Raw genomic sequence first — 16611 nt, forward strand, 5'->3', positions numbered from 1 at the left:
CGACGCAAAGGACTTGGAAAGCTTCCGTACAGCAACAAAGGGGGGCGGGGGCTCAACCCCAACCAGCACACGCGCCCGGCTCACACATGGCAAGCGAGAGTACGGCCGTCTGCATGCCTCCACAACTCCGGAACAGGGATGCAACCACCAGCACCAGTGCGAGTGTGGACACGGGTGTATAGAAGCTTCTGCGGGAGCCGGCGCGCTCGTCGTCGAGGGCCGTACGCCGCACACACACGCACACACACAATGCCGCATGTTCAAGCCGAGTGCAGATAGACTCGGTCACACACGCCATCGCCCTCCACAGTAGCCTCGCTCACCTTCGACCGCCGCCAATCCAATAATCGCGCCGCACACGCTGGCGCTCTCCCACACCGCACTCACCGCCCCACACCCCGTCTACCGACACCATCACCCACCCAGATGAACGAGACGTACGTGAAAGCCACGCGGCCCCTGACACGGCAAATAAGTTGACATCAACCAGCCAGCCCACCCTTATAGTTCCTCATCATGACTCTTAATGTCAAAGTCTGTTTGAATTGCAGTGCTTTGGTAATGATACAGTGCCCCCCACGGGTGCGACACAAAGAGATGGGTAGCTTGAGCTGTAGCATTAGCTCAACGCAGCGACGACATGAGGATACAGACTGTCTACTGTAGTAAACAATATAAAAGAGAAACTCCAAGCCATTCAACCGATTAGCTACGTCAACAAGAATATAATGGGTTCCTGCTCTCTACACTACGGTACACACGTGACGTGACTATGCGTCAAGCAACCGGAAGAACGACGCCCGTTCCCATGCCAGATGAAACGACATGATTCCTCGCCTCGCACTGCGCATGCCCTTCTGCTTGCGCCGAGGAACCCAGGCCCCACGCCCCATGCCTCAACCGAAACCACCCACGAGCGCTGCCCGCGCCCGCTCACTCCATCAAGCATTCCTAATCAAGCATTCCCAACGTTACTGCACAGCCAAGCGTATGGCCACCACTTGCCGTACGTTGCTGAGTCCAGTAACGGTGACAGATGGTCAATCTTATATGTGGTATGAACTGCCCGCCACAATCGACGCGGCCATGCGGCGGGAATCCGATGCCGAGTCAACCGTCACTGTCTGTCAGTGCCAACACCGCGAGGCGCCGCGCCGAGCCGGGGCGCAGGTGGTAGTATTCCCCCCGTTGCCCGTCGACAGCAAGTCCGTACAGCTCGCGCATTGATTCGGCCATGAGAAACTCCTGCAGTCATCGGGCCCTCAAACCGCTAGCCCACATTGCTCCTGCTAATACTGATGCCACATGATAATGCAAACACGCACACACAAACCAAGCCGCCGTCTGACGCCGTTGCCACCGCCGCTTTCTGCCGCAGCGATCGGCCACATGGGCCCAGCGACACACGCCACGCGATGCCGCGACCGCCACGGCCCCCTCCGCCTCCACGGGCTCCAACCGCCCGACCGCCTGCCTGCCGCACCGCCCCATTGCCGGGCTGCAGAACAGGTAGTCCTTCCCGGAGCACCCCCCGCCCCCCGACCCATCCGGGTCCGTCTCAGCGCCCTCTCCGGGCGCGGAGTGCCGCGCGGCCTCCCGCGGGCGCCTCCCGCAGGCGCCTCCGCCAGCGGTACCGCAGGCACCTCCGACTGCGTGTGTGCCGGCACACCCACTGCGGCCCCAGTCCCCTCCCCAGTGTTGTGCGCACCCCAGGCGCCAGGCGGCGGCGGGCGGCCACCGCGCAATGACGCGGGCTGTCGCCGCCGCTGTTGCCGCCGCCGCTTGTCGCTGCCGCTGCCGCCAACTCGTCCTCCTGCATCTGCTATCTGCGCCCCACGTCCTCTTCCTCCCCCTGCGCCGCCTCCTCCCCCTGTTGCTCCTCCCCTGCTCCTCCGCCCGCTCCAGCTGCTCACGTGCGCTCGGCCGCCGCCTCCCGCCTCTGCCCTTGCTGCTCACATGAGCCCTGCTGCTCACACGCGCCCGGGCGCTCACATGGGCCCTGGCGCTCACATGAGCCCTGGCGCCTGCATGGGGTTCTCACATGAGCCCTGGCGCCTGCATGGGGCTCTCACATGAGCCCTGGCGCCCTGCATGGGGCTCTCACATGAGCCCCGGCGCCTGCATGGGGCTCTCGCACATGGGGCACGTGTCCTTGCGCTCCAGCCAGGCGTAGATGCAGGGCATGTGGAAGTGGTGGCCGCACTCGGTGAAGATCTTGGGGTTCTCTGTGGAGGGCGGGGGCGTGTGGGGGGAGGGTGTGGGGTTACAAGGATGGTAAAAGGTAGTGTAGCAGGGTAGGCAGAAAGGGGGGCGAGGACGGGGTGTGAGCGGCAGCGTGGGGAGGTGGCGGCAGGTGGTGTTGAGTGAGGTACGAGCATTGGGGCACGCTGCCTTCCCTCCAGGCCGCCAAACGTGGCGCCCCCATCCCAGCACCCAGCACCACCACATCATAGCGCGTACCGTACACACGCCCCTGCCTCCCGTTTTCGTTGGTTTTGGTTTAGTTTGGGCTGGTATTTACAAGCCCCCCCTCTGGACGTCGGCAGCTCCACCTTTCATACAAAGCGTTCGCATGAATGGCTCACATCCCCCCCATCGGTACGCGCACCCCTACGCCTGCTGTCTACTACGCTAACTTCTCTGTGCCATTCTGTGCAATCCCCCACACCTCCGCGGCTGCAGCTTCTCCTTGTAACGCGACTGCTTCCTTATAGAACTTGTTCAGAGCCCCCCCCAAAACCGTACACAACCCCTTCTCTGGACGTCGGCAGTTCCATGTTTCATACAAAGCGTCCGCCTGATTGGCTAACCCCCCTCGGGCTGGTATTTCACCAACCCCACCCCCACCCCCCCAAACCCCCACCCCCAACCCCCCCTGGTTTAGTTTGGGCTGGTCTTTACAACCCCCCCTGCTACTGTACCTGGCTACGCCTTCACTTCTTAATTAATCATGATTGGAACCCCCGCAAAACCCCCCCCACCCCCCAACCCACCTGTTGTGTAGGCCTCCAGGCAGGTGGGGCAGAAGTCGTCGTCCTCGTCCTGCACAGGCCCGAACGCCGCGCCTGCAGGGGGATATGGTTACTACATTCATAATTGATTCAGAAGAAGCGAAGTTGTAGCCAGGCAGGGCAGGGGCAGTGTGTGCAGGCATGAGGCGGAGGCGCGCGCAGCAGGCGTTGCGTCTGATGGCAAGAGCAGCACTCCAGATTTTCAATCCACTGACGTGTACTATCACTTTCAGCATGGGCTCTCTCCTTGTGCCTTCCCAGTTCCCACCCCACCAAACATGCGTATACGTGTGTGCGCGCTCGCGCGTGTTGGCACCCACCTGGCCGGCCCGCCGCCGTGCTAGGAGCCTCCGGCGACTCACACGCCGCCGCCGGCGTGTGCGTGTGCAGGTGCGGGTGCGCCTGCTGTGTGTGCACATCCGCTGAGTGGTGATGCACGTGCGCGTGTTCCTGCGGCGGCAGTGAGCGTGAAGGCACGGTTATGACGTGATGCATGACTGCGGCGGCGGCGTGTCCGCGCTAACACAGCTCAGCAACGCGACGCACACTCGGCCAGTGCTTGGAATCGCACTGCTCTGACGCGCACGGCGCCGGCAGGGCCGGCTTGATGGCAGTCGGATACTCACCCCACCCATCCCACTCCAGCCCCATGTTGGCATGTTCCTATCACCCAGCCCTTCGTCGCAGCCGCCAGAGACCCGCCCACCTTGCTGCTCGCCGCCGCCGCCCACTGCCGCTTGGCGTCGCCCTGGCTGCCGGTGCGCCGGTGCGCCGCCGCCGCGGCACTGCGCGGCACGGCCCCCAGCCCTGCCGAGCCCGGCCCCCCGGGTGGCAGCGGCGGCGGAACCCCCAGCACGTGTTCGCCTAGGCCCAGGGTTCCGCTGTGGCGCTTGGTGAGCGAGGGGTGGGAGTGGGCGTGGGAGTCGGCGCCGCCGGGCCCCGCCGCTGCCGCTGCCGCCGCCGTGGCGGAGGCTGTGCACGGGTAACAGGGAGCAGGCGGGAGGGCAAGAGGCGGTTGGAGACAAGGCGGCGGCGGTTCCGGTCTGGGCGACGGGACGGGACAGGTGGTGGGTGCGGTGCGGTGATGCAGGACCTGCGCCGGCGCTGACACATGCTGGTGGTGCCGCTCGCAGTCCCTGGGTGTCCGACCCCACGCCCGTCGCCTGGCCCGCCACATTCACACACCCTTCACGCCCCCCCTCCCTGCCAAGCCCATTCTAAGCCACCAGTCTTGAAATGCGCATTCGGCCCCGGGACGTGCGCCCGCCCCGGTCGCCCCTGGTGGCCTCGGGCGGCGGCCCCGCCGTCCCACCAGTCCGTGTCGGTGCGTTTCGGCTGCCCCACACACACCCCGCAAACGCAAAGCAACAGAGCCCCAGACTGCCGTGTGCTTGCTTGTGGCCGTCGCACCGGGCAGGGGCCCGCGGCCCCATGGCATCATCCTTGCCCGGAGCCAACCGTGACTTGCTGCAGGAGGCCGCATATGCCTCACATACACACACGCGCGCGGCAGGGGGGGGGTAGAATCTTCCGAAACAGACCCCATGCCTCAAATGGATAGAGCTTAACGAGAAAATCACGAATCCGCTTTCAAAATTGAAAATGGGTTTCTGGATGCAAAGTTATGGCCCCTCAAAGTTGTCGGTCGGTCGGTCGGTCTGGGGTCCCACGAAGTTTTGCACAGGTTCGTGCCAAGTTTTGTTCCTAGCGCTGCTGTCCTGCAACACGCGGCGCAATGGGTGCAGCTCCACGATGCGTGCGTAGGTATACCCCAGGCTCAGCACACGTGCATAGTTTGGGGCAGTTTGGGGAGCGGCATCTCGGGAGATGCCTGGGGAACTGGTCAGGGACAAGCCGGTGCCGGCCGGGTTTTGCATGGTGAACGTGTCAGCACATTTCGCACTATCAAGTAACATCGGAATAAGCCGTTGCATAGCAGGCCAGTCTATCAGGATACTTGTCGGCAGACGGTTGGACATGTCTACATGTCCACATGTCGGTCGGCCAAAGTGTGTTCCCAAGGCGGATCATTTTACATAGCGATAGAGCTCACCGAGAGCAGTCGATTGGCACCAACCTGACAAAAAACTAAGGGGTTCTGAGGGGGTTTTGGGGGGTCGTACGGCAGGGGGGGTCGGTCGGTCGGTCGGTCGGGGGGTCCGGGAGGTTTTGTGGCATGGGGTCAAAAAAGTTCGTTCCTACCCCCCCCCTGCGCGCGGTGTCGGCCCTCTCCCCTTGACCCCTCGCGCTTGCTTTGCACACACAAAAAGCATCATTGCCTTGTGATTATTTGTATCACGCAGTCGGGGTGGCCCGCCCACCTGAGGAGTTGTTCCGGCTGTGTCCGGGGCGCACGGGCGGCACCAGTGCTGAGGACTCCGTGGTCTGTAACGGAAGAGACAGGAAGAAACTGACTAGCATGAGAGCTTGGAGGGTGGAGGGTCAGAATAGAGGAGGGGCTGGGATGCGGGGGAAAGGGAGAGACACGGCGGCAGGTAATGGGCTGCTGCGGCGTCGTCCGTATTCCAGCCGGACCGGTCGGCCTCACGACCTCCGCCCAGTTACACCCCTCACTTACGCCGCCGCCTCCGCAACAGCACTGGACCTCCCCTCCCGTTTTAACTGATACATACTAAAATTGCAGCGCCAGCAACGCGCGCCAGCGGATCTACCGTATGAGTGGACTCGCTTAGGGCTTACTTTGGGCAAAAGCGGGCCGCCCGGGTCTGCTTCATCCTCATAGACCGCTGCTGGCCGTTGTACGTGCTGCAATTGAGCAGCTCCTGCTGAAGCGGTCGCAGCGGGCGCCTCGTATTGGTAGAGCTCGGCGCGCCCAGTCCTGCGCGCGAGGCAAACCAACGCGCTCTTTTGGACAGGAAAAGCCGCAGAGGAAAAACACCAACTCTGGGAATCGCTCGCACCTTGGGTTCGATTCTGTCTCGGAGTCGGAGCTGTCACCGAAGCAGCGGCAAAGGCGCTTCAGGAGTCGAGTGCAGCACCCTGGCGGGTCGACCGCAGCTTCGAGCCTCGCCGGCATCCTGCCCTCCACGCCGTGTATTGGCCGGTATCGATGACTCTCCTGATGCGACGAGGTGGTCGCTCCGTCCATGAGCAAGCGCTCGAGCAGCGCCAAGCGAGTTTCGGGACTGTCTGCCTTTGCGAGGTGCAACACACCCTACCTAATAAAGGGGGAGCAAGGGTACAAGCTACCGTATGGTGTTGCGCTATGTTTTAGGAACCCTTGCGCGGGCGTGTGCTTTGCGACAAGTCTTGCCATCGTGTGAAGGAGTCCTCATCGCTGTCGCCCTTCTGTTCGACTGTTCCCAAGGCTGTCCCAGCAATATTCTGCTATGCCCACTCCAACAATTATTTCCCCTGACACAGTATAATAGAGCTAGAGGCTTTTTTGTCTTGTCCTTTCCAACCGCGACTGAACTTGTCGTCACAGCTGCGTTAACCAGCCCAGCGTGGGCTCTGACAGCTAAAATGGCAGGCATCGATCCGACTCTTCCAATCGTTAAGAACCTGCTGCTGCTTGACTCGGAGGGCAAGCGCATCGCCGTCAAGTATTACACGCCAGAGTGGTGAGGCTAGCCCTACGTTGCTCCTCAGAGTTCCAAGGCATAGCTGAGACGTCTGGGGAATAAAATACTGCAGGTCCACGGTCGCGAGCCAGGCCAGCTTTGAGAAGGCGCTGTGGAACAAGACCAGCCGGACCAATGCGCGCGCGGAGGGTGAGATGGAACGCAAAGAATGTTGCTGGAGTGTGTAGCAGCAAGAGGGCAGCGAGGACAGGGTTGCGCAACGGAGATCAACTCGCGGGTTGGGCCCAGGGCAGTTGCCAGGCAAGGAATTTATGCTGACTCGTGGCTCTTGGGTGTGCCTGCAGCTGAGATTATCATGTTTGACAACGTCGTGGTCGTGTACAAGTACATTGGCGACCTGATGTTCTACGTGACGGGCAGCCTGGATGAGAACGAGCTGATTCTCTACACCGTGCTACAAGCGTTCTACGAGTCGGTGACCATCCTCTTGAGGTGCGAGCGGGCGCTCGTGGAGGAAAACAAGCGCTGGGGGCAGCAACAGCCATGGCGGGGGCTGGGCAGCTGCCAGGGAGCACGCTTTTACCCACGCGCTGCTTACAACGCGTAGCTCATTATGCCCGAAGTCCTCAATCGTTTTCTTTTACGCTTGACCCGTTGTGTTCTTCTTTGTTATCGCTGCAGACAACAAGTGGAGAAGAAGACGGTGCTTGAAAACCTGGACCTGGTGCTGCTGGCCATGGATGAGATTGTGGACGGCGGGTGCGTCTGTGGACGGTTTCCTGTCGCCCCCAGGGAATGTGGTTATCGCTGAAGCAGTCCAGTGACCGGTGGCAATACAACTGGCACTGGCAGCAGCCATGTAGAGGCCCTGACCATGGCCGGGGCGACGTGTCGTAGCGCAGGGGCAAACGAGGGTGGGGTGGGTGTACCAGGTACCGGGTGTCCGCAGCGGGACAGCACAGCGTGTGCCGGCGCCCGCTGTGCTGGTGGTGTGGGCTCGAGCTGAGCTCACAGTCCGTGGCTTCAGCTCGGGACCTGGTTAGGCGGGGGCCAGGTTAACGTTTCAGGCTATGCTATAGTTCAGGAGCTGGGTAGGAGGGGGCGACTGGGGAGCTGCGTGTCCCGCCCAGGAGCGATCACGTTGTACAGAGCCCAAAGCCACCGCTTTTGTGAGGCGGTTGCTGTGCATCCGTATGCGTTCATCTGTACGCATCCTAATGCATTCATCTGTATGCATACCGAGGCAACCGCCGACAATACCATTGCCGCCTCTCACTCCCTCGCTCGCCCGCAGCATTATCCTGGAGACGGAGCCGGCCATGATTGCCTCGCGGGTAACCATGCGCGGCGCGGACGGCGAGCAGGCGCCCGTGCCCATCACGGAGCAGGTGGGGCTGGAGACGGGCCTGGAGGTGGGACTGGGTGGGGGCTGGGAAGGGTTGGGAGGGCGTCGGGATGGACCGGGACGAAGAGATTGGGAGGGAGCCGTCAGGGGGCGCGAGTTGCAGAATTGCTGAATGGGGTTGCACGGGGCATGGACAGGGAGTGGCGGCGGCTGCAGGGTGGCAAGGGAGGGCAGGGGAGGGGAGCCCTGGGTATGCGGGGCAACTTTGAAATGGGAGGGCAGGAGACGCCGGAAATGCGGTGGAACGGTGCATTGAACGAGCGTGCAGAGGTGTGCGAGGTATGGGGTTGCAAGGCATATTGCTCATGTTGTTAAGCTGCACCTCTGGCACCTTTCTCTCTGGACTGTGCCCGCACAGACATTCTCCAAGGCGCTGGCATCCGCAAAGGAGCACCTGGCGCGCTCGCTGCTCAAGTAAAGCAGCAGCCGTAGCGGCTGCAGGAGCCGGCACGCTGGGGAGTATGGAGGACTGGAAGGAGCGGAGGAGGCGGAGGCAGCGGCCCATGTGGCGCAAGGCGATTCAGGTCAAGGGAGGGTGGAGGAAGGGCTGTGCGAAGCCCGGCGCACGGCCTGAAGCGGCTGCGGCGGCAGCGCCCGCGCCACGAGGAGGAGGGCTGGAAGCGGCGTGGCCGGCTGTGTGTGGCTGCCCGCAGCAGCAGAAAAAGCAGCGCGTGACCTGCTCATCAGCCCAATGGCGGTTGGGCGCTTCGCTTGCTCGGGGGACGCCGCACGCCACGCGCGGAATGAGTCGTGACGCGAGCGTGTGGCGTCGTTCAAAGACGCCCTCCGCGTGGTTGTATGGACACTCAGGCTGTGGATGTTGCATGTATATTTGTAATGGTGTTCTGGGCTAGTGGGCGAGAGGGGTTCAGCAGGGAAAGAGGGAAAGACATACAAAAAAGCGGGTGCAGGGCGTTAGTGGCGGGGCCGGAGGGCAAGGCGCGGATGGACGGCCGCGATGTGGAGCAGGACCGCCGTGCACAGGACGGCGTGTGCTGGGCAGTCGGGCATGGTGCGATGACAGTAATGACCGGACGTTTCAATGCGAGAAGCGCGCAGGCTGCTGCGCGTGTCGCTGTGTTTTTAGTTCACAATTGTTTTTGGCATTCGCCAGGTGCGGGTGACGGATTGGCGGGCTGCGGCGCCGCTCGCAGCGACACCCCAGAGGCAGCGACCATTGCACCGCAGCGCGGGCAGATGGCGGCGGGCCCTGGCGGGCCGGCTCGTGATGGAACATGGCAAGGGGCAGGAAAGCGTAGTCCCGATGTGTGTGGCTCCCACCCGTGCCCACATAAATGCGTAGCAAGAAGGGACAAGGCATTGGTGCGTCGTTCGCGCGCTGTTACTGTACCGACGGTAGCTGGCAGGTTGTGTCGATGTTTTGCTGACGCGCATTCCTCACGCTCCGGGCGCCCGGCCAAGGCGATAGCACCACACAGACTCACCCCTGGCGGGCCGGCTGATATGGTGTGAAACAATCTGAGGCATTTGGTCCGCCTGCGCTTCCGCCCAGGTGCCGTCTTGGCTCAACACTACCGCCTGCCACTACCGGGGGTGCCAGCCAGGTGGTCTGGCGACGTCTGAGCAATCACCCCCGCTCAGCCGCATCACATCCAGCCGGCTTCATCTTACCCCCGCTCAGCTAGATAGCTTGTCAGTTGACTCAGTTCAGCCGGTGCACAGTGCTCGTTGGCAAGGTTGGCGTAGCTGCCTGCCCCGGCTCTGTTCCATCGGAGCCGGGCCTGCGCACAATACGGTAGCAGAACTTTCCATTGCGCCTGTCCGATGCCCTCGCATGCGATGTCACACAGTACCGAACAGCGTTACGCACAGCCGCACCCAGCCGCACCCGTACCGTACTTCAATTTCGTGCACCCATTGCATGACTGCTCCACTCTTCACCCGCTCCGCGCGCTCTTGCATTGACGTCACAACTTGATTAGTTGAATGTTGAGGTCTGGAATCGCGCTGCACACTACGGGACCATGCCAACCTAAGGCCCATCACCCTGTACCACCGCACCTGCCACAAAGCCGCTCAGAACTCAGAACTTCTTGGAACACTCCCCTGCTTATAACCCTTATAACCCTCCCCTGCTTGCAACCACGTCGTCACGCGCCGCGCCCTTGTGCGCCCGTGCGCGTCAGCCAGGCCAGGAACCACACGCCCACCACCACGTGTGGCACCGTACTGCCCAGCCCCGTCTGCACCGGCACCTCCTCCTCCTCCACCACCACCTCCTCTGCTGCCTCCCTTTCCGGGGCCTTCCTGGCGCCATCGGCCGCGCTCCCACCACCACCACCCGCTCCAGCCGCACCTGCACCACCAGCACCACCCAAGGCCCCACACGCCGCACCTCCGCCGGCGCCATCGCGGCCTCGCCGCCTCCGGGCCTCCCGCAGCGCCGCCCGCGCCGAGCCGAACACCACGGACCCGTGGTACAGCGCGAAGGCCGCAGCCGCGCGGCGCTTGCCGGCGTCGCCGGGGGGCAGACGCGCCACCAGCGCCCTGGGTGGGGCACACGCACATACACATGCACATACACATGCACACGCACACGCACACGCACACGCACACGCACACGCACACGCACACGCACACGCACACGCACACGGACAGGGCGAGGCGGAGCCACAAGTTAGCTACATGCTTGCCTCGTGCAGATGGTTGGGTGCCGGGAGATGACAGGCACAGGGGATTGGGTGCGCAGGCACTTGGGCAGCGGGTACGGGGCCCCGAGGCCGTGACTGGCAGCAAACGGCAGGCCCGCTGGGGCACTGGCCCCGGCGCAACCTACGAAGCCGGTCCCCGGTACGGGGAGGTAGCGTACAGCTGCATTGCGAGCTGTGTCTTACCCGATGAGACCGAGTGTGAAGATTGCGCCCGCAAATGCGTCCGTCGCCAGCGTCACTGCGCTTGTTGCGCGAGGGACCAGGAACCGGCCGCGTGTAGCCCACAGCAGGACGCCCGCGAGCATGCCGAGCGAGCCATGCACGTAGAACACTGCATTTAGTATGCCCATGGTTCTTGCAGCAGGACTAGCGTGTGGCATGGTCGGGCATGCCGAAATTCAGGGCAAATGTAGAATGTTGGCTTGCGGAGCGGACACTAAGCGAACGTGGCACGACCGGTCGGTTCATGAGGTCACCAAGACAACATGTATTAGCGCTTAAAGGATGCAAGACATGCGCTGTTCATTCTCGATGCACGGCGGGGCCTTCAATCTTGCTGGCACAGGCGGCACGCTGGCGCCGACTGATTCGCACCCTTGTCACGCCATGTTTTCCTCTGAACCCCCCCCCCCCCCGCACACACACACACACAAGGTATGTGGGACCGGTTTTAGAATGAGCGCCACAGTTGTCGGCGATGGGGAACGTGTCGGGAGGGTGTGAATGTGTGACACGATTTGAGCCAGCTTTGGCGCCAGGGGAGAGCTTGGCGCATGCTTGAGGCGCAGGGCTGGTGTTCGGGGCCCATCCCGATGTGTCGGCGATGGAGACCGTGTCAGGAAGGGGTGATACGGTAATTGGGCCAGCCGTGGCGCATGCTTGAAGCGCAGGGCGGTCGGTGCCCATTTCAATGTCGGGGGCACCTCTACGTGCCCCTAAGAACCCCCGTACGGGCAGGCTCCTCCGAAACCTTTAGGAGTGTTGGGCGTGCGATGGGACAAGGTTCAGGCAGGTTGGCGAATTCCCGTAGGGTGCAGCTGATGAGGCGGAGGTTTTCGGCCCATGGGCATGTAGAGGACGATTGAGACGAAGGCGCCCACCTAAACACATTCCCAACCCAACACTCCCAACCCAACACTCTTAGGAGCACTTTCAGCCCTTGCGGAAATCCCCCCTTTTTGAACGGTGGCCGGATCCAAAGTAGCCCAGGTTGCCTCCAGGGGAGCCTCCCCTGTTTACCTCTGGTGGCTGCTATTCGAAGGAAAGCGCGGCTCCCTTGCGGCTCCATGGTGAAACGCTTCCCTGACATTTGCAACGACATGAATGCGACATTACGAGAAGAGTCAGTCCCCGAACGATAAGGCCCCAAGTACAGGGCCGACACACAGGCAGGTACCACTGTGACGAGCACCGTACTGAAGTCCTCATGCCTCAAGGATCTCTGCCCGTCACCTCCCCTGGTCCGCCTCCCCCCTCCCCTGGCCCTGCACGCTTTTCTTCGACCAACTGTCCGTCAACTCCTCATGGTCCCCCTCCCCTGTCCCCTGGCGCTACACGCTCTCCTTCGAATGCACTCTAAGGGTCGGGTCAGGAGCGACCTCCCCCGGCGGACCCTGGTCCCAGCAGGCCCAATGCCGCACCGGGGCCACCGCCACCGCCACCGCCACCGCCACAGCGGTGACGGGGCCGCCAGACGCCAGACCGGCTACCGGCAGAGGCCAGCACTAGCACTGTGGAACGTCCCTCCTGTCTCCCATGTACCACCGAATGCGCACAGTCCCCCCCCACGGCCCCTCATGTGGTAACGACTTCGTCTGCAGTCTTCAGTGCATCCTGTACCGCTTTTCCAACCATCCTTGCACCCCCCCCATTTTTATGTTCCTGCCTGCTGAGTGGCCGCAGTCCTTACAGCCCCTCACAGCCCATCGTGCATGCCCTACGCGTTGTCCCACGGCATTGTCCCCTACGCGGGGTCCCATCGCCGGAAAAGCCTGTGAGCCAACTGTCACTGCCGACTGCTTTGCTGCGCTAATACATAAGCCATTAACAAAGTATTAGCGCACAGTATCCCATTCAATGTACAGTATGCTGTCGCTGCAATCTTCTCGCGTCCAGGCCAGCTCCCTCCAGCCCTGCGCGGCCGGTCGCAGAATGCCTGTATGCGCATTTAAGGGCCCGCAAAGCTACGAGAATGTTCTGCGCGGCACCTCAGTGGCGAGCGCGGCAGCTGCGGGTGGAAATCAGGTACGCGTCCCGCGCCGGTGATGAGAACCGTTTTGCATGTAATTGGATTTCGTTACAAGCAGGAGTCGGCGAGTGACTAGGACGCGATGACGTCGCTCTTGGCGGTCACCGCAGCGTGTGCCGCCGCGACTGTTGCGAGTGCCGCCGTGGAGGCCGCTCAGAAGTTCACGGAGGCTGCCAAGACCGCGGAGGCTGCCACGAAAACGCATTTTCGTTGGTCGTGACTCAGAACCCTGTGCCAGAACCCTGGTGCTACCCACCTGCTTCTTAGCGGCCTCCGCGTCGGCCTTGGCCGCCTCCGCGTTGGCCGTGGCAGCCTCCGCAGTCTTGGCAGCCTCCGTGAACTTCTGAGCGGCCTCCACGGCGGCACCCGCAACAGTCGCGGCGGCAGTCGCGCTGCGGTGACCGCCACGAGCGACGTCATCGCGTCCTGGTCACTCGCCGACTCCTGCTTGTAACGAAATCCAATTACATGCAAAACGGTTCTCATCACCGGCGCCGGACGCGTACCTGATTTCCACCCGCAGCTGCCGCGCTCGCCACTGAGGTGCCGCGCAGGACATTCCCGTAGCTTTGCGGGCCCTTAAATGCGCATACAGGTGGGTGGGTGCGGTTTGGGCGTGCTGTGGGGTTGTGTCAGGACACACACGGCAGAACTCCGGCGCAGTCGGCCGTGGTGCATGCATGAGCTCGGCCGTGGTGCATGCATGTATCTCGCCCACGCCCCCTGGTCTTTACTAGAGTTTGCCCCCGCCCATCCAACGCAACGGCGTGTGCCCACAGGCCCAGGAGCGTCCTGCGCAGGCTCCCCAGCCAGTGTGCTCCTGCAGCATTTTCAGGACGGCCGGCGCGGCCGTGGACCGGTGCGTGGACCGGTGCGTGGACCGGTGCGTGGACCGGTGCGTGGACCGGTGCGTGGACCGGTGCGTGGACCGGTGCGTGGACCGGTGCGTGGACCGGTGCGTGGACCGGTGCGTGGACCGGTGCGTGGACCGGTGCGTGGACCGGTGCGTGCGCGCGCAGTACGTTGCCACCCTGGACCTGCCGGTGCCCAAGCCCGAGCAAGCGCCTCCTGTCCACGTCCCCGCGGCTCGCTGTGCACGCGGGGATGACAGTGCTGTGCCCTCGGGGGACTACGTGTGGCTGCCGGACCACACGTTCGTTGCCTGCAGCGCGCGCACAGAGCAGCTACGCTGACGCCGCAGTGGCTGCGGCGCTACGTGCCAGCACGTGCACCAGATGCACCAGGTGTTCAGGCCTCGCCTGCCTCGCCTGCCGGCGGACGAGCGAGGCGCCAGCCGAGGAGGTGCTGGCACCGCCGCCGGCCGTGCGCTATCCATACCCATGCGACCCAGCGACCGCCGACGCCATGTCCAAGTGGGAGTCGTCTGTGGCCGCCGCCCCAGGGCTGGCCGCGACTTTGTGCGGCGGCGGGGCTGGCGGAGGCGGAGGCGCATGCGGCAGTAGCAGCGGCGGTGGCAGTGACAGCAGGGATCTGCTGGAGCTGTCGCCGCTGATGCCCGGCGGCGGCTGCTGCAGTTGTGGCCACCCGTACACGCCGCACAAGGCTGGGCTAGCTACCGTGTACGACCCTGACACCATCGGGCCCAAGCAAGCACGGCTGTTCGAGCTGCGCTCCGGCTGCGGCCGCGCTGGCTGCGTGGTGGTGTACGACGGCGTGCAGGACGGCCTCTTCCGCTACAGCAGAATGTCCTTCTTCAGCCTCCGCCACATGTACAACTACGCCGAGGGGCTCCAGAGCACGGGCCTCAACGTTGAGGCGTACGTGAAGCAGCAGCACCGCCTGGTAGCGTCAACGCTGCCGCGTGACGAGCAGCGGCCCCCTCAGTTCTCGACGTCGCTGTTCAGGCTTGCTTGGCGTGTTTGAGGCGCGACTGGACCGCTGCCATGTGTTCGTGTGCCCCATTTGCGGCCGGACGCCGCGCGCGCTTGTGTGCGACGACTGCTGGCGGCGGCAGCGGCACTGGCGGCGGCAGCAGCACTGGCGGAGGCAGTAGCACTACTGGCGGAGGCAGCAGCACTACTGGCGGAGGCAGCAGCACTACTGGCGGAGGCGACCTGACCTGACCTGACCTGACCTGACCTGGAGACGGCGCCATGCCGCGGCGTGAGCATACGCGCGCGGGGCGGTGCTGGTGTGCCGAGGAGAAATGGCGCGTCGCGCTGCGGGTCTACAGCAGCGCCATGCGGGGTGATGGCCGGGACGTGTATGAACAGAAGGTGGCGGGCTGGGCAGCGGCGGCGGACAGCGTCAAGCAGCACCAAACACCGGCTGCTGACTGAACGCAGTGGACGCCGGCCTTCCAGAGGCCGACCGGCGCCAGGGCCTCACGGTGAGGTTGCTTCGCGTCATCTCAAGCGCCGCGGTGGCCGTCGGAGGGCCTCCAGGGTCGCCGGAGCGTCTGGTTCTAGCACAGCTGGTAGATTGCAGCACTGCGCCGGCGGTGGCGTACTTCCACTTGAATGCGTGGGCGCAGCGTCGATGTGGGCAGCAGTGGCAGCACAGCAGCAGAATCAGGTGATGGTCGCAGCGTCACTGTTCTCCCTGGCGGCAGGATCGATACTGCCGATTGTTGCCTTCATGGGCCACCTGTGCCAGCGGTCCCTGACGTGCGGTAGCGGGTTCGATGGAGGGCCGCGCCTTCCCGAACAGGGTGCGGCGTCGGCCGTCACAGGCGAGTGCCTACAGTCTGCCCACTGCTGTGGGCTACTCGGCCGCGCTCGTCCACGGTATGCGACGGAGATGGACGCGCCGGGGAAGGCCGCTGATGAGTTGGATGGTGGCGTGGCTGCCTCGTGCTCCCACAATTGCTGCGCGCGAGGGCCGCGCACGGGCGATGTCTTCACGGTGTTCTGTGAGCACGGTGTGTGTTACTCGTTCTGTGCTGCCACGCCTGGAGGGCCGGGACGAGATGTACAGCTGGATGGTGTCGGACTTGGAACGGGCGCTGGAGATAGTTGTGTATGATTTCGCGTGTAGCCTGCACGAGTTTGCCTGAACCGTGCCCCAGCGTTCTTCCGAGACATGCTGTTTGTGGTAGACCGCTTCCACTGGAAGAACCACACCGGCTGCTCGCACGCCTACAACCTATCGCTGTATCGGGTACTGGAGAGCCTGAACTAGGAGGTGGCGGAGCAGGTGAACGGCCTGCTGCAGCCGTACAAGCCCATGGTTAGCCAGATACGGCAGGACAACTTCATGTCCTGCCTGCGGTTCATGCTGGGCAACATCAACAATCAGCGCATAGACATCCTGATGCAAAAGATGGCGCACGTGAGGGGTGTGTAGGGATTCAGGGTTGGACGGGGCGTGCTGGCTGCATAGCGGCGACGAGTGTTTGGTCCCGACTCAGTTCGTACGTTCTGTAAAGCGAGGCAAGACGTGTACGCATGTATCGAACATTGCGACGCCGTGCTCAAGGGACATCTGGCCAGCCCAGCCATGGAAGAGCGCACATGCGAGGGCATGGTGACCTGCGGCACTACATTTTGTCGTATAAGCCGTCTGCACACTGTTCAATCATCATGCGCTGGCTAGGCCGTGCGTCATGAGTTGGTTGGCAGCCGGATGGGCTTGCCAATGTCATTGAGTTGTTGGGCCAGGCACAAGAGGCCGTCTTTTGGCTCTAGGATACATTTCTTGCGCAACAAAGAAGACCACCGCACAACCATTCCTGCGTGTAATAGTGCCTGCTTTCATTTCAGGTGGTTTA

At 63.1% G+C, this 16611-nt stretch overlaps 5 protein-coding genes across 6 annotated transcripts; 2 read left to right on the forward strand and 3 right to left on the reverse strand.

Moving 5' to 3' along the window:
- Nucleotides 1-21: 21 nt before the first annotated feature.
- On the reverse strand, nucleotides 22-6244 carry CHLRE_08g371400v5 (uncharacterized protein). Its single transcript, XM_001701269.2, has 7 exons — nucleotides 5933-6244; nucleotides 5712-5850; nucleotides 5333-5396; nucleotides 3718-3983; nucleotides 3332-3461; nucleotides 2994-3065; nucleotides 22-2225 (listed from the first exon to the last, which is right to left on the reverse strand). The coding sequence occupies exons 1-7, from the start codon at nucleotides 6046-6048 to the stop codon at nucleotides 2101-2103; spliced, it is 912 nt and encodes a 303-aa protein (XP_001701321.2). The 5' UTR covers nucleotides 6049-6244; the 3' UTR covers nucleotides 22-2100.
- A 124-nt stretch (nucleotides 6245-6368) lies between these two features.
- Nucleotides 6369-9447, forward strand: CHLRE_08g371450v5 (uncharacterized protein). Of its 2 annotated transcripts, none has more exons than XM_043065038.1 (6): nucleotides 6369-6595; nucleotides 6669-6745; nucleotides 6901-7048; nucleotides 7238-7315; nucleotides 7851-7968; nucleotides 8320-9447. In XM_043065038.1, exons 1-6 carry the CDS (start codon nucleotides 6498-6500, stop codon nucleotides 8377-8379), a joined length of 579 nt encoding a protein of 192 aa, XP_042922039.1. In that variant the 5' UTR covers nucleotides 6369-6497; the 3' UTR covers nucleotides 8380-9447. The 2 variants fall into 2 exon arrangements, with proteins under 2 accessions (XP_042922039.1, XP_001701294.1); XM_001701242.2 differs by having other exon boundaries at nucleotides 7851-7944.
- A 1-nt stretch (nucleotide 9448) lies between these two features.
- CHLRE_08g371500v5 (uncharacterized protein) lies at nucleotides 9449-11104 on the reverse strand. Its single transcript, XM_043065039.1, has 2 exons — nucleotides 10817-11104; nucleotides 9449-10469 (listed from the first exon to the last, which is right to left on the reverse strand). The coding sequence occupies exons 1-2, from the start codon at nucleotides 10981-10983 to the stop codon at nucleotides 10073-10075; spliced, it is 564 nt and encodes a 187-aa protein (XP_042922040.1). The 5' UTR covers nucleotides 10984-11104; the 3' UTR covers nucleotides 9449-10072.
- A 604-nt stretch (nucleotides 11105-11708) lies between these two features.
- CHLRE_08g371533v5 (uncharacterized protein) lies at nucleotides 11709-13334 on the reverse strand. Its single transcript, XM_043065040.1, has 3 exons — nucleotides 13287-13334; nucleotides 13138-13224; nucleotides 11709-12765 (listed from the first exon to the last, which is right to left on the reverse strand). The coding sequence occupies exons 1-3, from the start codon at nucleotides 13299-13301 to the stop codon at nucleotides 12688-12690; spliced, it is 180 nt and encodes a 59-aa protein (XP_042922041.1). The 5' UTR covers nucleotides 13302-13334; the 3' UTR covers nucleotides 11709-12687.
- A 110-nt stretch (nucleotides 13335-13444) lies between these two features.
- Nucleotides 13445-16594, forward strand: CHLRE_08g371566v5 (uncharacterized protein). Its single transcript, XM_043065041.1, has 2 exons — nucleotides 13445-13476; nucleotides 13661-16594. Exon 2 carries the CDS (start codon nucleotides 13986-13988, stop codon nucleotides 14763-14765), a length of 780 nt encoding a protein of 259 aa, XP_042922042.1. The 5' UTR covers nucleotides 13445-13476; nucleotides 13661-13985; the 3' UTR covers nucleotides 14766-16594.
- The last annotated feature ends 17 nt before the right edge of the window (nucleotides 16595-16611 follow it).

Source organism: Chlamydomonas reinhardtii, chromosome 8, assembly GCF_000002595.2.
Source record: "Chlamydomonas reinhardtii strain CC-503 cw92 mt+ chromosome 8, whole genome shotgun sequence".
Lineage (NCBI taxonomy): Eukaryota > Viridiplantae > Chlorophyta > Chlorophyceae > Chlamydomonadales > Chlamydomonadaceae > Chlamydomonas > Chlamydomonas reinhardtii.